This window comes from Notolepis coatsorum (assembly GCF_963971535.1).
Source record: "Notolepis coatsorum genome assembly, chromosome: 2".
Taxonomy (NCBI): domain Eukaryota; kingdom Metazoa; phylum Chordata; class Actinopteri; order Aulopiformes; family Paralepididae; genus Notolepis; species Notolepis coatsorum.
In genome coordinates this window covers 225,070,837-225,094,507 of record NC_140166.1, presented here as the reverse complement: position 1 = coordinate 225,094,507, position 23,671 = coordinate 225,070,837, and the positions used below count along the sequence as shown (strand labels likewise).

The 23,671-nt window shown below is 40.8% G+C and overlaps 1 protein-coding gene across 1 annotated transcript; it reads right to left on the bottom strand.

Moving 5' to 3' along the window:
- Nucleotides 1-1,679: 1,679 nt before the first annotated feature.
- Nucleotides 1,680-22,701, bottom strand: LOC311222989 (uncharacterized protein). Its single transcript, XM_084307664.1, has 2 exons — nt 22,608-22,701; nt 1,680-4,766 (listed from the first exon to the last, which is right to left on the bottom strand). Exons 1-2 carry the CDS (start codon nt 22,660-22,662, stop codon nt 3,370-3,372), a joined length of 1,452 nt encoding a protein of 483 aa, XP_084163790.1. The 5' UTR covers nt 22,663-22,701; the 3' UTR covers nt 1,680-3,369.
- Nucleotides 22,702-23,671: the final 970 nt, after the last annotated feature.

The following is a 23,671-nucleotide window of genomic DNA, read 5'->3' as shown; positions in this document are numbered from 1 at the left end:
ACATAGTTTAATCTGGGTTGAACATGATTTGTGGAACTCCCTCTGGTGTTGTGGTCGTGGTATTCACTGACCTTTGGGAAGTATTTTGACATGTACATGGGTACCTTAGTCGTGTAGTGTATCTTGTAGACCAGGCCCATTGCAAGTTGCTGTACTCTGCCATCCTAGATTGTCAAAGTGGGCAGGGGTGAGGTGGGTTCTAGGAGTAAGGTCAAGCAGTAGTCTGACCAGTTTGTTTTGTGATGTTTGTAATATTGTTTTTAGTGCCTTTGAGGTGCTTTGGTACCATGAGGTGCAAGCATAGTCATAGTACCCTTGAATGAGTGCTCCTGCCAGAGTCTTCAGGGTATTCTTGTTTACCAGAGAGGAGATCCGGTACAATAATCTTGTTCGTTGGTTGACCTTTTTGATTACATTGGATGCCATTTTGTCACAGGAAAGATTTGCCTCTAGGATGGAACCCAGGTATTTAATTTCATCTTTCCTTGTGACAATATTGTCACCCTGATAGTTGATGATAATAAATATTTCACTTCATTAGCAAAAATAGTGTAACATCAGTAAATCTGCTATTCTCCCTCTCGTGTGTGTGCATACATTTACTATATGCTACTCTTTTTCACATGGATTATGCTAATTAGCTTTAACAATCCTGATTCCTGAGCCTATTTTATTCAAAAGGAAGATATTGATTTAAATATGTATAATTATAGCCTATTTATAAAAAATCTCCTGTGCTGGCACAAGCACTACCATAGCACACAATACATATAATAATTCATGGACATATACTAAAAAGCTATTTATGGCCGGTAATAATCTCTCTGGTTGATAGTTTTTTTTATTTTATCTAAAGCTAAAAAGGATGAGGATACTCATTAAACATTTTGAAATATTCAATTGGAATAGATTTTTCTGGTAAATTAATGGTTTAATGATTAATCAACTAATCGATAAAATAATCAACTGATTAATCAATAACAAAAGTAGTTAGTGACAGCCCTAATTATGAGTGGAACTCTTCTAACACTGGCTACAGCTGTAGGGGTTCTTGTATTAAGCCCCAGACCCTCTGATTAGTTCAACAAACCCATAAACCGGTGGTTTGGCTGCTCAGCATACAGCGTCCTGTATGCTTAGCCTTCAGACCCCCATTAATATCATGAATCTGTCAAACACAGAGTATCTGATGCTCGCTCTGTCCTCCTTCGCAAGGTTGCTAGGCTTGGTGAGGGTTGCAGTCTATATTTTATTTAGCAAACAAACAATGATAATCATTTCATAGTCACGTCATAGTCACTGATGAGTTTATCCAGTGCATTTGAAATACGACACTTGACAGATGTTGTTAATCCTAAATAACCGAATGTCTGCTGGCAGGATACCTCCTTCTTTGAGTAATAAATTACAAAATTCCGTCCCTTTCACTCTCGCTTAGAGCAAAAATAGACATCTTTACACATAACATGATAGACAACAGTTGATACTTTTGTTTGAGGATTTAAAAAAGCCTGGAAATACTGAATGCAGTATTTGTCATCTTTCTCCAGAAGAATAATAAACCTCTATGGTTTAAAAATCATCACAAAAAGTGAGCGGAGAGCCAAGCACAGCTCACAGTTAAAAGTTTTAATAAAGAGAAGAAATTGTCCTTTTTAAAAAGTGGTTTTAATTCGAAAAAGAAGAATACAGAGTGTGAAGAAGATAGTCATACAAAAGAATGCACAATTATTCCAACAAGTCTACAGGTATAGTTAAAGGTTTTCAAGGCAAAAAGGAGCGACCAAAAAAGACGTTTCTGTACTCGAGAACAGGGTTCTTATAGTTCTGCGTTAGTCATATCTTGATAAAAAGAAACACCTCTTTTTCATAATACAGTATATTTGTCAGCACCAATCAGCGTGCAGTGTTGGGATTACATACCCAGCCCCCGGTAGAAGTACTTTTATACTATAAGTACTTTACTTTCTAAACACAGGGGGAGGGCCGTGTGCACCCCCTACTCTGTGTGGGAGCACACACTGGGCCCACACGTTATACTTGGTTCAGGTATTGTTAGTTATAATCCTTTATAAAGTCAATCTCCTTTACTGTTAGCAATTCCATAAAACATCGTTCTTAAACATCATCCATGGTGTTATTTTTTTTAAACACATGTACAGCGTGGTTAGTCTGTATACAAAATGACCTTGGCTTCCTCTCTCGCTACAAGGAGGGAGGATGAGGATGAAAATGCATCAGTGAGGAAGAGTTCTCTTCACCCTGAGAGGAATGCAGTACAGCAGGACATTCGACAGAGCATATATAGAGCAGTGGCAATCAATGGCCACAAAGTCTTTAAATGACACAAGTTATAAATGTCAATAGCTGGTTTTCTTACTTCAATTATATATAAGAAAAAAAACCTTTTAGCCAGACGCTGGGTATACTTTTAACATCCTTTACTTAGCTGGAGAATGTAAGTTGACCCTTGAGGAGGAGGAAAAGACATCCTTATCAATCACTGTCTTTAGTGCATTCCGCACTTAAAAACAGATGCACACTTGTTTTGTAATCAAGTTTAAAATACACACTAGATTAAACAGATATACATTTTCAGGACCAGAATACATCTGTAAGGTCTTTAATACAGTCATCCCCATTATTCATGCATTCTAATGTAATCTTCTCTGCCTCTCTTCTTGGAGTCTTGGCTGGTCGTCCTGGCGGGTGTGTTGATCATCCCTGGATGGCAGATATCCAGGGTAGTACATCGGGCCACTGGGGTATGGCCTCATCTCGTATTCCTGTTGTCGCTCGACATGCTGGGCGGCAGGGGGAGGGGGGGGTGGAGCCATAGGGATAGCTGTAGGGGGCCTGATGACCAGGGGGGGGAAGAGTGAGAGCCGCGTGAAGTGTAGTCACTTTGATGAAAGGCCTGCTGGGGTGGGTGGTGGCGATGCGTTGGACGAAACCTCTCGTTGAAACTCCCTCTGGGTTTTCCTCACTCCCGGTTCTGCTGGTAGGGCATTGACATCCGAGAGGTCACCACTATTTGGTCATGCTGTCTGTGACCTTTGACAGTTCTCTCCTCTGGGAATGTGCAGGTGAATTGACAGGTTTGACATTTCCCTGAATCTTCTCTCCCAAGTGTATTTTCTCATGTTTTCTGAAATATGCTAATCTACTGAATCTCTTATCACACAAACCACAATGACGTGGCTTCTCTCCTGTGTGAATTATCTGGTGCGATTTCAGATTAGACAAATTACTAAAGCTCTTCTCACACAGGTCACAGGAGTAGGGCTTCCATCCTGTGTGAATTCTCTGGTGTGTTTGCAGATGACCCCGTTGACTAAAGCTCTTCTCACACTGGTCACAGGAGTAGGGCTACTCTCCTGTGTGAATTTTCTGGTGTGATTTCAGACTACCCAGTTGACTGAAGCTCTTCTCACACTGGTCACAAAAGTAGGGCTTCCATTCTGTGTGAATTCTCTGGTGTGTTTGCAGATTACCCAGTTGACTGAAGCTCTTCTCACACTGGTCACAGGAGTAGGGCTTTTCTCCTGTGTGAATTCTCTGGTGTAATTTCAGAGTACCCAGGTGCCTAAAGCTCTTTCCACACTGGTCACAAAAGTAGGGCTTCCATTCTGTGTGAATTCTCTGGTGTGATTTCAGATTACTCAGATACCTAAAGCTCTTTCCACACTGGTCACAGGAGTAGGGCTTTTCTCCTGTGTGAATTCTCTGGTGTGATTTCAGACTATACAGCTGACTAAAGCCCTTTCCACACTGGTCACAGGAGTAGGGCTTCTCTCCTGTGTGAATTCTCTGGTGTGATTTCAGATTAGCCAGTTGACTGAAGCTCTTCTCACACTGGTCACAGGAGTAGGGCTTCTCTCCTGTGTGAATTCTCTGGTGTGATTTCAGATTAGCCAGTTGACTAAAACCCTTTCCACACTGGTCACAGGAGTAGGGCTTCTCTCCTGTGTGAATGCATTGGTGTTTATCGAGATTTCTCTTTGAACTGAAGCTTTTTCCACACTGGTCACAAAAGTAGGGCTTCCATTCTGTGTGAATTCTCTGGTGTGCTTGCAGAGTACTCAGTTGTCTAAAGCTCTTTCCACACTGGTCACAGGAGTAGGGCTTTTCTCCAGTGTGAATTCTCTGGTGTGATTTCAGACTATGCAAATGACTAAAGCTCTTCTCACACTGGTCACAAAAGTAGGGCTTCCATTCTGTGTGAATTCTCTGGTGTGATTTCAGATTACCCAGGTACCTAAAGCTCTTTCCACACTGGTCACAGGAGTAGGGTTTTTCTCCTGTGTGAATTCTCTGGTGTGATTTCAGACTATGCAGATGACTAAAGCCCTTTCCACACTGGTCACAGGAGTAGGGCTTCTCTCCTGTGTGAATACATTGGTGTTTATCGAGATTGCTCTTTGAACTAGAGCTTTTTCCACACTGGTCACAGGAGTAGGGCTTCTCTCCTGTGTGAATTCTCTGGTGTGATTTCAGACTATGCAGCCTAATAAAGCTCTTTCCACACTGGTCACATGAGTAGGGTTTTTCTCCTGTGTGAATCATCTGGTGTGATTTCAGACTATGCAGATGACTAAAGCCCTTTCCACACTGGTCACAGGAGTAAGGCTTCTCTCCTGTGTGAATGCGTTGGTGTTGATTGAGATTGCCCTTTGAACTGAAGCTTTTTCCACACTGGTCACAGCAGAGACCTTTTCTTCCATCCAAGCCGCTTGGTTTCTTCCCAGGCCTGACAGGACAGCTCTCTGGATGGAGAAGAGTGTCAAGAGGAAGGAGAGATGGTGATTTTATTCAGCTTTAATTTCCATGTAAGAGGTTTATAATGGTACGTAGCTGGGTTTTATAGTTTAACCTCTTAAGCCAGACGGGTCCGATACCGGTCCCAAAATGACATAACGTCAAAAATCAATCTCTAGACTGTATGACATAATGTTGCGTCTTTAGTTTTTTGTACACTTGATCTCAAGAAGGTGCTGAATGAGCACCTGGATTTTTGACGTCTGGTCAATGTTAGCATGGTCTTATTCACCTTCAAAGTGAATTAAACATTTTTATAAAATAATGTATATTCTCCTTTGGTTCATTACAATTTACTCAAGCATAGTAACAGACACAATATTTCTGACACTGGGAATACATTCCCTGAGGTCCATAGATGTCCCTAGATACCAAGAACATGCAAATGGTCCTTGTAGAAGTGGAGCAATCTTCCTTTTAGGCAAATTTAGAGTCTGGCTTAACCTCTTCCACCCGGAGCCTATTTTCTGAAAATCCGCCTAAAATGGAAAAGTAAATGGAATATTGCTCCACTTCTACATTTTCATATTCTTGGTATCTAGGGACATCTATGGACCTCAGTGAATGTATTCCCAGTGTCAGAAATATTGTGTCTATTACTAGCCTTGCTTAAATTGTGATGAAACAAAGAAGAATATGAATTATGATTTTTCTTTCCATCTTTGACAGTGAATAACACCATGCTAATAATGACCAAACATTAAAAACTGCCACTGATCTCGTTCAGTACCTTCTAAGGAAATGAATAAAGGGAAGATGATTAAACAGAAGGTTCTGTAGATACAGTACTGAATTCTCCCAGCCGGACCAATGTAATTTGAAATATTATTATAGACTATAGAATAGCAGGCTTATAAATTACCTTATTATAGCCAATTCACACATTTATATACAGGGAACAAAATAAGCACCCGCCAAGCGCCAAATGCGTGTAGATTTAAGGTTTGGCAAGTAAAAATGAGAGGTCTGCCCACCACCTGGCGTGTAGTTCATATCGATACTCTTATTTTGAAAATCCTGTGCGGGTCTCTTTTCCGCACCAAGCGCAGCTCCAGTCATAATATCTATGGTCCGGCAGCTAGCAACGTTCGGTTCATAGGATACTCTTATTTTGAAAAACCCTGTAGCAACTCCGCGAGTCATATGATATCCGCCCAGTCCGTGCTTCTGAAAGCAGAGCAGCGTTACACAGCAGTGCGCCTACACGACCCGAAATAAGTCTGTGGTGTTTTTTTTCTTCTCACAACGGGTCAAATGCATCTACATGCTTTGCACCGTCGCCATTCCTTTATGCCCACACCGCCAGAAATTAACGTTTATGTACCATTACAATCACTACAACAAGCTAATCCTGATCAGAGGCAGAGGCGCAGAGCCATAGAGAACAGCAGACAGTGTGGACTGGGGAAAGGCAAATGGGGGGGCACTCTCCCCTTCCCTGTGTGTGTGCGTGCGTTTGGAAAGACAATGAAGTCACTAGTCAGGACTCAGGACAGGAGTATATTATAGTAAACTGAGGATTACTGAGGATGGACAGATAATGTTGATATTCAAATATAAAAAAGTTTCGAGAGGAGTGGAAGTTTGAAGACAGACTACAATATGATGCAGGGGTGGTGAGTTGAAACAGTGTGTGTGTGTCCCAACCCCACTTCTATGTTTCAATAAATTATTTGCATTTAAAACTATTAAACGCTGACTCATTCCTTTAGTCCACTCAAAATTATGCTAATATTCCTTATGTTGTTTATGATATTAATTGAAAATAGCATATGAGAGTATTATATAGTAATAATAACACATGGCGATATACTAAAAAGCTATTTATAATTTTTGGCTGGTAAAAAATCTGCCTGGCTGGTAGTTTTTAAAATCTACCAGCCAAATGGCTGGTAAGTAGAAAAGTTAAGTTTGTTCCCCGTTTATATATCACATTAACACTTTCCGTGCCAGCAGTGCCGTGCCTAGGTACCCTGTTGCGTGCCAGCGCTCTATTCAATGACAGAGCGATCATATTTGTGAACGCATAAACTACATCTTAAATTATGTGTCTAATACGCCCATCGCTTATCAATGACTTGTTTGCAGTCAACATTGTCGAAACGGATTTCCTTTAATTTAATCGGTTCATTTCTGTTTTATACCATTTTGAAAAACGCTCGTTTTTTGAAAGTTTCAGAAGAAAAAAAAGATTCCACATGAATCGCCCTTTACTGGAATACACAAAACACGTTGCAATTTTTCGGCCTATTTATGAATCGTTTTCAAATAAACGCTAGATTATCGATAGTATGTGTACTTATGCACGCTATAGAAGCGGGCTGAAAAATCAATTCTCTTATTTCCTGATCGCACACACACGCACACACACACACACACACTAGTGATGTGACGATTCATCGATTTGCATCGGTGCGCCGGCATACACGTTCACGATGCAAGTGCACCGGTGGAATAAGTCCGCGTCTGCAAAATGTCAGGCTGAACTCGCGATGCATCTTGTTGTAGCGTCTTTGCATCGGTCAAAAACCGATGCATTGATATAATTTCCTCTCATCCACTTGTCAGCAGTGCACTGCGACTGCACACACACACAGCAGATACTATTGCTTTGCTACTACATAAGGCGAGAGCCGCGTCACAGTTATCAACAAACAGTGGAAGTCGAGGAGACATGAATAGAATTGCTCAACATGCTAACGCTAGTAGCCTCTGGCTAACGCCAGTTAGCCGTTCAGCTAACGCTAAACTAGTGTCTAACTAAAGTGACTCTGCAACACCAGTAACATTAGTGAGGAGGGGGGGGGGGTATATTGAAGACGCTTGACAACAGGGGTTCAAAGATAACTTCACATTTATTAGTTATTCATTTCTTAATTATATCGCTTCATGCAATCCATCCAGCCTGGCTCCGTGATGTTGACATAATGCTACGGTCGGAAAGTACTATAGACGCATCCTAGTGACCTAGTCTAGTGTGTGACATCATCAACTGTCGACGGGGCAGCTCAGACGGGGAGTCTCTCTCTCTCTCTCTCTCTCTCTCAGATTCAGATTACTTTATTCACCATATTGTACAGGTACAAATGGAACGTGATTTGACATTTCAGTGCATGATTATTCACAAATAGGAACAAAATAATAATAATGATAAATAAATCTCGTGTGTTTTTAGCTAAAGTGGATAGAAAAGACAGTTTATGCAAAAGTCTTCTTAGGCACCCAAGAGTTTTTATATAAATTGTCTTACAGTAGATTATTTTATTTTTAATAATAATATAAGCTGCATATAAGGAATACAACCAAATCCTCTGTCATACCATAAAATTGTATTATTTATTATTATTATTTTGCATCGTGTTGAATCGCATCGTATCGCCCCGAATCGCATTATGTTGAATCAAATCGTATCGAATCGTATCGTATCTCAACCATATCGCATCGCCCGGTGCTTCAAATGTATCGTTAATGTATCGTATCGTTGGCACCGTATCGAGATGCACATCGCATCGGCCTCAGTGAGGAGATGCACATCCCTAACACACACACACGTTGATATATCTGTGAAAATAGCTGATTATCCCAAGACTGGTATAATAGATTCCTTACCTCAGATCAGATGTTCTCCAAAAAGATTATTCCAATTCCTGATCGCCATTCCAAATATCAATCGCGTTTATTGATCCAACGCTGGGTGGTCGAAACACATATTCTCCGCTGTTCTGATGGTGGGCGATGATGACTGCAGTAGGCTCGGATTACATGCCTGACAAGTAAAATGTGGAAGCCGGACTTTTTTTTCTCCATGCGTTTTTATTGACTCCATTCCAATGAGTGCAATACCATCCGGAGAGACGATAGGGGGCGGTATTTTCCCTGTTCGAGCTCAAAGCCAGTCCCAGTGGTAACGTGAGGCTAGATTGATGAAATATGATCGCTAATAAGAAAAATAACGACTTCTCGTCGCTTGGCACTCAACGGTTGGCATGAAATAACGAGAATTCTTGTCGTTGACACTCAAAGTGTTAAGAAAAAAACCTGAACATTTTCAAAACCATTCTTCTTTCTTGGGACCAAGTAAGGTTTCGTCGATATTCCAATGTACAGTTTCCCCCACCCCGCCTACCCAACCCCCCCCCCACCCCACCTCCTCCAATGTACAGTTTCTACGTCAAATGTTACTCTTTTTTTAGACGCTTTTTGTATCACAAACAGTACTGTATTTGTAAATCTAGTATGTAATAAATGTATAGATGTAGCAGTATTGTCTATCTGTATGTCATATATGTTATGATGAATTGAAAATGGGGGACCCTGATGTAAACAAGACGAAAGTCTTTCTCTGGTCTGCATCCCCTTAACACTTTGAGTGCCACGGACGCTATATATATCGTTATTTCATGCCGCCCGTTGAATGCCACCAACGCTAAATAGCGTATTTTTTTATTAGCGATTTGAATTCATATTTCATCAATCGAGCCTCACGCTAGTGCTCCAAGCACTCTCTGAGCTCCATTGGGAAAATACCGCCCCCTATCGTCTATCCCTGTGTAACTGCACCCTATTGTATTAGACTGGTGGGGGGGGGGGGGGGCAGCTTCCTCATTCTACTTTTCCGGCAAGGCATCTGAATAATACCGAAGTGATTGCGAGACGGAAAACAACGTGGAATATATATTTACAGTACCCAATAATCAATCAATAAACGCGATCGTTATTTGGAATGGTGATCAGGAATTGGAATAATCTTTTTGGAGAACAGCTGATGTGAGGTAAGGAATCTATTTGACCAGTATTAGGGTAATCAGAGCCGTTTTCACAGAGATATCAGCGTGTCCCGTATGTGTGTGTGATCAGGAAATGAGAATATATTTCTCAGCCCGCTTCTAGACCGTGCATAAGTACACATATACTATAGATTCTCGAAGACACTGACGTCACGAGACCGCCGCCATCTTGGTATGAGGGTAACAAACGGATTTACATGTTTTATCACATTGTTGTTCATTTCATAACATTTTCATGCGATTTGTTTTGAAAATATTGAGGCCAACATGGCATTTCACTATTTCGAAAGCCTTTCTGGTGATTCTAAGGCGAGATATGAGTCAAAGAAGCTCGCCCTGATTGACTTGACATCATGTCCATACAAAACACTTGTGCTCGAATACCCAAATTGAAGCTGCTGTGTTACGTTTTGTATTAATAACAAACACAGAAATCCAAATCGCAAGTTTTATATTTTATATAATACCAGCTGATGCATCACAGAGGAAAAAGTGGCTGGCGGCTAATGTTCGGCTAACTCCCTCTGGTGTTGTGGTCGTGGTAGCTACATGCTAAACTAACGTTAATTACATCATATCGAACCGATGGGAGCTTATCTTATCTAATCTTACGTGGTGGTACCACGTGTGCCACTACCCGATCAAACATCCATGTAAGATTAGATAAGATAAGCTCCTATCGGTTCGATATGATATAATTAACGTTAGCTCAGCATGTAGCTATTTGTCTAGGTTAACGTAGCTAATGTTAGCTGCCAGCCACTTTTTCCCTCCGTGATGGTATAAAACTTGCGATTTGGATTTCTGTTTGTCATTAGTACAACGCGTAACACAGCAGCTCGTTGGCATTGTGAAGGACTGAAGAAAATTCCGCTTGATTGTCTTTAATTTGCCGCTTTAACGATCCGTTTCTCCACTAAATGAAGCATACACAATGTACCAGGCGGGACAGTTTCCCCCCACGCTCTAGTTGCGTAGCAACAACAGACAGGAAGTTGACTTCGAGAATAATTTAGCGTTTATTTGAAAACGATTCATAAATAGGCCGAAAAATGACAATGTATTTTATGTATTCCAGAATGTCGTTTTTTGACGGAATCTTTCTATTTTCCTGAAACTTTCAAGAAAATGACAGCTTTTCGAAATGCTATAAAACAGAAATGAACCGATTAAAAAACAATCCATTTCGACAATGTTGACTGCAAACAAGTCATTGATAAGCGACTGGCAGATTAGACACATAGCCATAATTTAACCAATAGATTATGCATTCACAAAGCTATCATTGAAGTGGGTGCTGGCATCCAACCACGTTTTACCATGTTAACAAGTGGCAATGAAAGTGTTAACCCGTGGAATATTTTCTGAAAATCCGCCTAAAATATATACCTAGGTAAATTGAATATTGCTACACTTCTACAAGGTCCATTTGCATATTCTTGGTATCTAGGGACATCTATGGACCTCAGGGAATGTATTCACAGTGTCAGAAATATTGTGTCTATTACTAGGCTTGCTTAAATTGTAATGAAACAAGGAGAATATGAATGATTTTTCTGACAGTGAACACCATGCTAATAATGACCAAACATTAAAAACTGCCACTGATCTCGTTCAGTACCTTCTTGAGATCATGTGTAGAAAAAATCTAAGGAAATTAATAAAGGGAAGATGATTAAACAGAAGGTTCTGTAGATACAGTACTGAATTCTCCCATCCGGACCAATGCTATTTGAAATAATATTATAGAACATAGAATAGGAAGGCGGTCAGGTGGCGTAGCGGAGATTGCGCTCATCACCAATGCAAGAGGCTGTGGTCTCGACTCCCGGAGTCAGAATTGCTTGCGACTTGGGCTGATCGTCATACTAACTCGTTTGGCTGGGTTAGGGGGAGGGCAAGTCGAGGGTGGTAATCTGGCGTTGTGGACAGCGACGCCTACAGGTCAGGTCTGGGCGCTTGCTTAGCAAAAGGCAGGAATTGATGAAGTCAGCGTGACCTCCCACGCGTTACACTTCACCAATGAGTCCTCGCTGTCAGGTGAAAAAAGTCCAACGCTGATCGACAGCTAGCGATCATACCCGTCAACCATCCCGTTTTTTGTACTGTATTTCAACCTTTCTTCCCGCCGTCATCCCGTTAAAATATTTTCCCGTATTTTTCCAGTTTATTTTTTATTTTTACAAAATGGCTGCAATTCCCCTCCGTGACGACAGGTGGCAGCAGTGTAGATTAGAACGTTAGCACAGGAAGTCAGACCGGAAGACGGTTGCGACCCAAAGAAGAAGAACAGCCACCCGGATAAAGGAGGGGTTTAGCGCAAAATTTATTACATTCTACAACTACTTACCTACAAAAGGCAGAGAAGCAATACCGGCAAAGTGGGGTTGTTCCCGGAGAGCTCACTCTCTGCCGTGGTTTCTCAGTGTAATGTATGGTGCTCTCCCTCAACAACATGAGAGTAGGGTGAGACAACACCATTCTTTGGTCCAAATGATATCCTACTTTATACTATATTATTGTCATTCGTTTAATGTAAAGTCAGTCTTACATTAGCACTGATTTAACGTTGCATTTACCCATAATCCATTGAACCCGTAATGAAGAGCAAATGTAAAGTTAATCAATACACAATGAAACAATATCTTTATCTATATCACATGTCAAAACTACTTTAATAAAAGAAGATTTCCGTTTTTCATCTCTACTCATTCATCCAAAACAAGACAGCAATTCTACTTCTGCATGCACCAGGAGAATTGAACTCATCGCACAGATTTGGAGTTGATAGAATAGACATTGCTGTTCTTAGGAAATGTTGCACTTGGTGGAAATTAGGGATGCACCGATATGAAAATTGGCCACAGATACCGATACCGATTGTTCAACTAACACAATCGGCCGATACCGATACTTGTGGCAAAAAATAAGTATGTAATTTTCTTTTAATATTATTTTTTTTTAATGAAACTACTGTATATTTGTATGTGTATGTTTGTATTTGTAGGCCTCTTTACTTACTTAAAAAAAGGAAACATCAAGAAATATGTTTATGGTATCACTATCCCTCTCCCAGTATCGTCTGGCGGCCTGCAGAGGGATACTATTTTCTCAACCAGAGCTTTCAACCAATGCAATGGAACCATTTTGATTGACAGTCGATTCGGCCAATTACGCCACACCGCTAGCACCCACCTCCTGCTGTTCTTACCACCAATCGGCAAGCGTTTATTCATTTTCTACTTCGGGGCATGCCGCCATTGATCTGCTTGCGAGTCAAACTCAGAACCACAACAAGCTAATACGTTAGCTGCCCGGCAGTGCCCGCCGACCAGCGCGCTCCACAGGATGGCCAAACGAGACACAATGATTTTACTGCAACAAATGTTATAATAAAACAAAGCCTTTCTATAAATTTGTCTGGTTGAAAACTTTATTAACAGATTGCAGAATGGGTAGTTGGGTACGGAATGAGCAACGGAATGGAACCGAGCTATGAACGGCTTGCTTGCTATCTTCGGGTAAATACTATGCTGATGTAATTGAACGCGTAACACTAACTATATAACGTTAATGCCACAAAACGAATGTTTGTGTCATTTTAACAGCAGATACTTTCTTAAATGCCATCCTCCCGACAGAGCGGTGTTGATGGGGAGCTCTGATGGGTTCGCTTGGTTGCGTTATTAGCATTGAACAGCTAACCGAAAGCTAGCGTTAACTAATGTTAAAGGTTTACCCATAACGTTACATTGGCTAAAGTTGGGGCTATTCATAATCCAGCAATAATGGCTGCAGACCTGCAAGCAAAGTACAGCAAGTTGGCAAAGGAGTATTCCAACGTAAATCACATTTTCACCAGTAAGGTTAGTCTTCTGCCTCCCGGTAGCTCATGCTAGCTAACCTAGCTCATGTTAGCGTCGTCACTGAGCAACCACCTCGCGTACACAATTAATGACATGTTGCGGACAGCCATATCGGTGACAATGTTTAGCTTTTAGTGCCAAATGATAAGAGTCTGAAGCGGAGTCTCAAAAGAGAATGTTGAATATTTAGTAGTAACTTTGATGCAGTAGCTTGTGTGTGGGGGACAGTGGACTGGACGCGACGCCGTTGCGCGACTGAATTTATCGGCTACTGCCATCGGCACATTCGAGCTTATCGGCCGATTGCAGTCAACAAGGCACTTATCGGCCGATACCGATACCCGACCGATACATCGGTGCACCCCTAGTGGAAATAAACATTTCTAACATTAACATTTAGTGTATGTTTAAAGTTGATACATTGAGGCATGGTAGAAATATCCAGTTTTTTCAAATCCCAATGTTGACAGCTATGCTAGCGATGTCTATTACGAAATGGCCGCAAAAAAACTACAATTCCCATGGTTCAAAATGGTCACCAAATTGAAAAGCTCTCTCTCTCTCTCTCTCTGTCAAATGTATATACTCTCTTTTTTAGACTCCTTTTTGTATCACAAACAGTACTGTATTTGTAAATCTGGTATGTCATAAATGTATAGATGTAGCAGTACTGTCCATCTGTATGTCATGTAGAGCTGACCCCTATTAGTCGAATAGTCGACTAATCGGTCGAAAGGAGCCGTAGTCGACTGCCAACCTCTTTGTCGAATAAAAATAATAATAATATAATTTATAAAAAAATATTTTTTTAAATTTTTCATTCTTTCCAAAAGAAAAAGAGGCCTAGAAGCGTGGCTAACGCTAATGGCACGCATACCAGAGGCTAACTGTCTAAGAAAACAGGCACAGAGGCACTGAAAGAGGATTTCACCCATCTAATGAACACACTAGACCAGTGTTTCTCAACTGGTGGGTCGCGACCCAAAAGTGGGTTGCTGGGCCATTTTGAGTGGGTCGCGGATGCGCGTGTTTTTCTTTTTTTTCTTCTTTTTAATATATACTTTTTTTTGTTGCACTAACTATTTTTGTGAAAGTGGCTTCTCAGCTCTGGTCCAGCTGAAGACAAAGCGGAGGAACAGATTGGACATTGAGAATGACCTCAGAGTTGCTTTGTCTACCATCACCCCAGACTTTGAGACTCTTGTCAGGAGCAAACAACATCCCCAGTTATCCCATTAATTCCCTGGGATGTTAAGCTAAGAAGTCTGCTAAGAAGGATATATTATTTTATTTCATTGTGTTTTTAGCCCCTAGTTGCACTTTTGTTGCAACCCCAGTTATCCCATTAGTTCCCCCAAACTTACTGTAGGTCTGTTATGTTAAGCTAAGAAATATGCTAAGAAGCATATTATTTATCATCATTTTATTTCATTGGGTTTTTAGCAATAGTTGCACTTTTGTTGCAACCCCAGTTATCCCATTAGTTCCCCCAAACTTAGGTCTGTTATGTTAAGCTAAGAAATCTGCTAAGAAGCATATTATTTATTATTATTTTATTTCATTGGGTTTTTAGCAATAGTTGCACTTTTGTTGCAACCCCAGTTATCCCATTAGTTCCCCCAAATTTAGGTCTGTTATGTTAAGCTAAGAAATCTGCTAAGAAGCATAATATTATTTATTATTATTTTATTTCATTGGGTTTTTAGCAATAGTTGCACTTTTGTTGCACTTTGTGTTTATTTCATGTTTTGAAAGATTGCGTATTACTGCAAAAATATTTTTGTTACATAAATCATAGTGGTTACAAATTTTGGGTTGCGACTTAATGACTAAGGAAAATGTTGGGTCCCGAGGCTAGACCAGTTGAGAACCTAGACAAATATCAAGATGTATCCATCAGTGGACCAATTGCATGCTTTTGCAGAGGACAAGAAGCCTTCAGTCGACTCCTTCAGACATTAAGCACCCCCCACAGCCCAAATGGAATGATAAACAAATTATACTTTTATTCTTTTTTTTATAGTCGACTAATAGTCGACTAACGGCAAATTTTGGCCAATCATAGTCGACTATCCAAATCCGTAGTCGGGGACAGCCCTAATGTCATGTATGTCATATATGTTATGATGAATTGAAAATGGGGGACCCTGATGTAAACAATCAATTAATCAATCAATAACCTCCAGGTATCTCTCTCTCTCTCTCTAACCTACTATTAAACACTTGAATACTAATTTTGAGATCAAATAGCTGTTATTCTAAGCTTTAAGATTAAGGGTGAGTATAAAGAATAAATCAGCGTTTCCATTGTCCGGTAATTACTGCTTTTTTACCGGGGAAATCTGTTGAAGTCCGACATATTTAAATATCTCCGGTCATTATGTCCCGTGAAAATAATTCCCTCTAAGCACAATTTGAATTAAAATAGTTAAATTTGTTTCATTGTTGCTTCACCAAGCAGGTCTAATAATGACAACGATGTGTGTTCCTATATCATATCACGCGCACAGCAAGTTTGCAGCGCGACCTGTGGTTTGCTGATGAGAATGGCGGGGCGGGAGCTTGATGCTGGGTTAGCGAGAAGCATGCAACTGCAGAGCCGCAGAGCTCACAGTTGTGCCCGCACAGTGCAATACTCCAATTCAGCCATTGGCAATTCAGCCACTGGGTGGGTGGCTCTGCTGAGCGGTCCCCAGACCGGACCTGATGGCGCCGCTGGCTCTGCAGTTGCATACTATTGGGATTAGTTTATCGCTTCGTTGAACGTTTCAGTGAACCCCACGATAATGTTGCAGTCTCTCTCTGCCAAATTTCTCAGTTCTTAGCTTGATATAATTAATACAAATGTCCAATATAACGGAATTCGTTAGCTCATAAAAATGTGATTGTAACAGACTGCTGTTTAATGTCGGGCCGACTGCCCACAGACACCTATTTGATTTCAAGTCCGCAGCAGCACGGAGTCTCGAGGGACTTATTTTATTTGGAATATAATGACTGTATACGCAAAAGTAGCCTAGTTTTAAGTTAAAATATTATAAATCTACATGCCTTGAGGATGTCATTCTTTATTAGCCTGCCTATCAATTGTTTTTAAGCTCAATAAACTGATGGGAATTTCTCACATTTGTCCGGGAGATTGAAATATTCCAGGACACGGAGACCGGCAACAATATTTTCTAACGGAAACCCTGGAATAAATACAATAATAAATAATAATAATAGATTGGATTTGTAATGCACTTTTTGTTCACTGGGATCCCAAAGTGCTACACTACATGGTTAAAACAGTTAAAAAAATAGAATAAAATAGTTATTAGTAAAACAAATAAAATAAAATACAGAATAAAAATAGAACATAGTTAATTAAAAACATAGTATAAACAGACAATTTAAAAACAAAGCGCAATAAAATTTAAATAAAAAGCTAACAGTCAAAGGCCTTTTTGAACAGATAGGTTTTCAGGCCTGCTTTAAAAGAGTCCAGGCTCTGTGGTGCCCTCAGCTGGATGGGGAGGCTGTTCCACAGGCGTGGTGCAGCCGTGCAGAAGGCTCGGTCACCCATGGTGCAGAGCCGGGTATTGGGGACCTGAAGGAGCAGGCTACCTGCGGATCTGAGGGTGCGGGTGAAGGATTGTGGAGTGATGAGTTCCTGAAGGTAGAGGGGTGCGTGTCCGTTTATGCAGTTATGGGTGATCGTAAATACAAGGTTATAAGATGCTGAAAGCTATGAGTGACAATTATTAATCATAGCTAAATGGTAATTTTTTTTACACTGTTAATTAAATAACGTTAGATTTGGTCCAATATTTGTGAAGGATTCGGCCGAATATATGCCATAGCTGCATTTATGTGTAAATGTAAACGCATTCACATGTACATTAACACTTTGGATGCCACAGGTCCGGTGGTTTAAAAGCCGTTGTATGCCACCACCCACTTCAATGATAGAGCTCTCATAATTGTGAATGCATTTACTATATCTTAAATTATGGCTATGTGTCTAATATGGCCGTCGCTTATCAATGATTTGTTTGCAGTCAACAGTGTCGAAACGGATTGTTTTTTAAAATCGGTTCATTTCCATTTTATACCATTTTGAAAAACTTTTTTGAAAGTTTCAGGAAAATATAACGATTCTGTGATAATCGCCCTTTACTGGAATAGACAAAACACGTTGTCATTTTTCGGCCTATTTATGAATAGTTTTCAAATAATCGCTAGATTATCGATAGTATATGTGTACTTATGCACGCTATAGAAGCAGGCTGAAAAATCGATTATCTTATTTCGCACACACACATACGGCACACGCTGATATACAAGTGAAAAAAGCTCAGATTATCCCAAGACTGGTAAAATAGATTCCTTACCTCAGATCAGATGTTCTCCAAAAAGATTAGTCCAATTCCTGATCGCCATTCCAAATATCGATCGCGTTTATTGATCCAACGCTAGGTGGTCGAAACACCGTTTCCACGCTGTTCTCATGGTCCACAATGAATCCGATCGGCTCGGGTTACTTGCCTGAGAAGTAAAATGTGGATTCCGGATTTTTTTTTACATCCGTTTTCATTGACTCCATTCCAAAGGCTGCAATACCACGCGGACAGACGATAGGGGGCGGTATTTTCCCAATGGAGCTCAGAGAGAGTTCCAGACCAAACATGAGGCTAGATTGATGAAATATGAATGGAAATCGCTAATAAATAAAAAAAACTATTAAAAAGATCTCTCGTTGGGTGGCACTCAACGGTTGGCATGAACTAACGAGATTTCTCGTCCGTGGCACTCAGTGTTAAGTCATACATGGAACGTGCGCGGCGCGAGCGAGCACGCGCACACACAGTGGTTGTCGCGTAAATAACGTTCCGATTAACAAACGCATTCGTCATGTTACCTAGATTTATCAATAGCAATAGTAATATATATGTTTCTTTAGACTAGAATAAGTCAAATTAACTTACCGTCTCGGAAAGGTTGCCGCATGTCAGTGTTGTTGTCAAGTTTACTCTCGTGTAGAGCTAGAGTAATGGCCGCCTTTCAGAAAACTAAAAAATCAAATGGATGCTTCCCATTGGTGCTGAGCACAGCAGAGGCGGGGAAAAAGCAAATAGCCGCTTCTCATTGGTGCCGACGCAGGGGAGGAAACTAACTTTTTGGCTTACCAGCCAACTGGCGAGTATCTGATTTTTTTTACCAGACAAACTAATTGTGATAATTACTTCTTTGTATGTCTTCGTCTAAATTGATTTTCAATCATAGTAATAATCACATAATGTCTACTCTTTAAAATATTTATTAGCATAAAACATTAATAACAGTCTCTACTCTTCACAATATTAGCATAACACATTAACATGAAAGAGGGATCTATTCTGGACTGGGTTGGGCTGAACTGGGCAGTGAAAGATGCTGGGTTGGACTGGGTTGGGCAGTGAAAGAAAAAAACCGAAGTATGTTGTGAAGTGTATAGATAGATAGACAGTACTGCTACATCTATACATTTCACATCTATCTGTATGTCGTGTATGTCATATGTTATGATGAATTGAAAATGGGGGACCCTGATGTAAACAAGACGAAAGTCTCTCTGGGCCCTATTCCCCGTACCTGGTTCAACTAAGTCGATCAAGAGTCCCATTATCCAGATTCAGTTAACCCGATGTTTGAAGCCGGGATTTTCCTGTTCCTCGAAGGTGGATTCAGTCTCGTTAACTCGAACCAGACTTGAGACCCAGGATAAGTGCGCGCGGCCGCTTCAGTTGAAAAGCCAGCACTTATCGATAGCAGAGATCCTGATTTTTGAACGGCATTGATTGATTAATTGATTTAAAACTTTATTAACAGATTGCAGTACGGCTCAATCGCCTCGCCGACAAGTTAAATGCGTTATCTATAGGCTAATTTTAAGTCCCTCATTACCTCAATCAATCAGATTATATTTCTTTAAACTTGCCTGCTGGCAGTAGGTTTATGGATTGAATAATCAAATGAGATCTTGCTAGCGAAAATAATTAGTTAAACTGTTATACAGAATAAGGATACGGCTCTCTTACCCATTGATTGATGTATGGTGGATCTTTTACTTATCTCCACTGTGGTGTAACGGTTTCTGCTTTTGACTTTCACGCAGACGGCCCGGGTTCGAATCCTAGTCTCTCCTTCTTTTTGCAATGTAGGAATAATTCAATTTGGTGCACGTTGAGAGCTATATAAAGAATGACATCCTCAATGCATGTAGATTTATAATATTTTAACTTAAAACTAGGCTACTTTTGCGTATAATCATTAATATTAAATTCCAAAAAATTATATTGGAAACGCGGGGTTTCGAACACCGGTCGCCCGGTTGCCAGGATTGAGCACTACCGCTGCGCCACTGTGCCAGACGGGATAGATTCATTGTTTATCCAAGACCATCAATGGACAAGAGACCCGTGTTTAGAATGTTTTTTCTTTTGAATGAAGTTTTATCTCTTTATTCTCAAATGCATTAATGTGACGTCAACGGCTCATTCAATTTCTCAAATCCGTCAAACAGCGCATCTCATCAGACATTTTAATCCCAGTTACAATATCACACAAAAACCACAATCCCCGCATAGACACTTCAATTTTATGCTTGAATGAAACACAATCCCGGGCGCTCCGTTAAGCAAATCTACAGCGGAGGAGAATATATGAAACTAATCAGAGCCAAACGGCCGATAGGTTTCATTTCATTAAAAATATCCCTGCGGGATTCACATTTGCAATGCGCCGTTATTAAAATAACCACATGCAGCGTGTATCGCGACTCCGAGCGCCGTATATGACGTGCATTATTTTATTTAGGACAAAGTAAATCTATAGGCTCAATATGATTTATTATCAGCATTTAGTTATTATTATACATTTCAAAAGCCCCCTCTAGGAAAACGAAGCACAGAAACGTAATTCAGAATGGTATAATGCAGATCCTAGACTGTGAGAATCATTTCAGGAAGCGAGCTGTCATTTCTTTGCGGGGGTGTGGCCATGGTTCATCCGGCTAACTGAAGTTAACCCTGCTCCCGACCAGGCTCAAACTTTTTGATCTGTTGTCATGGTGATTTAGACAATCGCGCGTCGGGGAATGGGAAGGTCCGGCTTAAGTCAGACTTGACTGGAAATTATCCGGCTAACTCAGTTATCCAGGTACGGGGAACGGGGCCCTGGTCTGCATCCCCTTAACAATTGTGTGTATTGAGCCGTACTGTATTGTACCCATTCTGCAATCTGTTAATAAAGTTTTCAATCAGTCAATCAAGTTAACTTTGAACCTCGGTTGTCAAGCCACGTCAATGTTGTGTATGTATCCGAGTGTTCACTGTGCCTTTAAGACGGCACGGTGGCCTTACGACAGTGCTGTGAAGTACCGTCAAGTGTTGTGGTAACGTCAGTTGGGTTGGTCTGCTGTTGTGCACTGGTTGAGCTAGCCCCTTTCGTGACTGCGATGTGCAAGCCAGGGGCTTTTGAGCATGAAATAAAATGTCGAACCTTACGTCGTAGTCCGGTGCGCAATAGACTAACATACACCTCTGTAATTTAAATGTGTCCTTGCCTTGGACTCGAGAGTTGTACTAGGGTTGGATGCAGTTCCCCGTTGCTCAGTCTGTCTGTTTTCCATCTTCTGTGTTTAACGTTATCTGTTTGCGAGTGCTTCCTTGACTGATGGCCAGTACCACGGGACTTTTATTCAGCATTCTATATTTCCGCGGGTTGGCCAGTACAGCAGGAACTTTTATTAAACATTATATATGTCCGCGGGTTGGCCAGTACTGCAGGAACTTTTATTAAACATTATATATGTCCGCGGGTTGGCCAGTACTGCAGGAACTTTTATTAAACATTATATATGTCCGCGGGTTGGCCAGTACTGCGGGAACTTTTATTAAACATTATATATGTCCGCGGGTTGGCCAGTACTGCGGGAACTTTTATTAAACATTATATATGTCCGCGGGTTGGCCAGTACTGCGGGAACTTTTATTAAACATTATATATGTCCACGGGTTGGCCAGTACTGCGGGAACTTTTATTAAACATTATATATGTCCGCGGGTTGGCCAGTACTGCGGGAACGTTTATTAAACATTATATATGTCCGCGGGTCTTGTGCAGTGCTCTCGTGGCACTGTCAACTCGCCAGACTGGCGAGTGGTCTTCATGAATCACTCGCCAAACGTAAAAAATACTCGCATTTGGCGAGTAAAGTGGCCTAATTTCCTCCCCTGGTGCTGAGCACAGCAGAGGCGGGTGAAAGGAGTAGGGTATATCTGCAGTGCCGCAACCCCCGGCTTGTACTGTGTGTGAGGGCTTGTACTGTGTGTGACTGTGCGTCGGGGCTTGGCTTCCCGGAATTCCGTTTTAAACCGGAGAAATCACATCCCTAATATATACATATATTATCTTTCAAATGCCCGAGTTTAATTTGGATTTAGTATCACCAGGCGTGCATAAGAACAGATAATGAAATCTACTGTAAATACAGTAGCTTTTTTATTTTGATTAGGGTGCAACCATTTTGAAACTAATTTCAGATCCAATTGTTGCTACATGCTAACAATAGGGAAGATAAACTAACTACGTTTCAATATTTGTCATAAACGTTACCTTTTGTGGTAGAATTATCCCGAATAATAGCAGTTATTGAAATAATTCATAAAGTACTATGAACCTTGAACCCAATAGAATTTTCCAGGAAGTGTAGTTTTGACAAATCTCAACGCAGAAGCAGACCTGTGGAACTCCGCTACAAAATGGCAGCAAAAGAAAACTACAATTCCCATTCCCCCGGTTTTACAAAATGGTCACCTCTCGCGAAATAACATTGACATTCCAAAGAGGAAAATCTATCTATATAACACTTTAACCTATTCCTAAACTAACGTATTGATGATAATATACATTCTAAATGCTGTTGTGATGTTTATACTTGAATACGTTTGAAATTAAAATCGCTAGTTTTATAGAACAGTCTGGAAATATTCATTTATGACCATTATGTCATTTGCGGTCCACTGACGGACCGCACAGGCGGAAGAGGTTAAGAGGTTAAAGTCAACACTTATAAAGTCATAATGTTTACAGATTAAAGTCAACATTTCCCTACTTGTTTCCATGCAGTCCAAAGAGCTCTTCTCTTGGTCCAGCTGTGATGGTTTCATGCAGTCCACCAAACAGACAGACAGTTCTCTCAAACCAAGGTGTGAGCGGCTATGAGGGGTGGTCATATTCAGACCAATCTTGGGGGAAAGTAAGAAAAGAAATATCAGTACATTTTACATTCATCCTAACAAACAAAGGTCTAACTTTTCAGTTGAAATTCATCAGGAAGTGTAGTTGTAGTTGTATTATCTGCGAGACAACGCCACAAATCAAAATGCTCGCTATCTGCAAACAGCACCACTGTCTGTGTGTATACTCTGCTTTGGAATCACATTCAGCATGGGGCCTGAGAGTGCTGGGGCTGACGTTCTGCAGATGGATACTATTGAGTCAGAGCGATAGTTCAACAGGTTAGCATGATAGCTAATTAGCCAATGTTCAGCTGCAAAAACGAATAATGTCAATTATGTTATAAGACATTGACATCAGGAGCTATCTGTAGCTACTGCTAGCCGGCTAAATGACGTTAGACAATGAATCATGTATTAAAATAAAGTGAACAATTTAGTTTACTGGATCATTTCGTTGTGATCTAACATGAGCTAACGTTAGCTACCTATGCTAACGGATGTCTCATGCTGGCGCATCCCTATCATTCTTAAACTGAAATGCGCATTTGTTGATATCAGGAGCTATCAGTAGCTAGCCAGTTAGACAACGCCTCATCATGTATTAAACTAAAGTGAATAGTTGACTGTGTAGTTTTGTTTAAACAGTAATGTTAGCTCGGTAGCTGTTAGCTCACGAGCGATAGCTAGTTAGCCAACGCTACCCAGCACTTGCTAAAACGAATGCCAAGCTGTCACGTTGATATCAGGAGCTATTGGTAGCTAGATAACATTAGAGACAACGCCTCATGTATTAAACAAAAGTGAATAGATGACTGGGCCATTTTGTTTAATGCTGGTTGAAAGAGGAGCTCTCCGGTGCTCATCCACTCGACTCTTGCCGTAAGAAGGGTTTGTTGACAACATGACCCGGGTCTGGGAGGGGGAGGAGGAGGGGCTA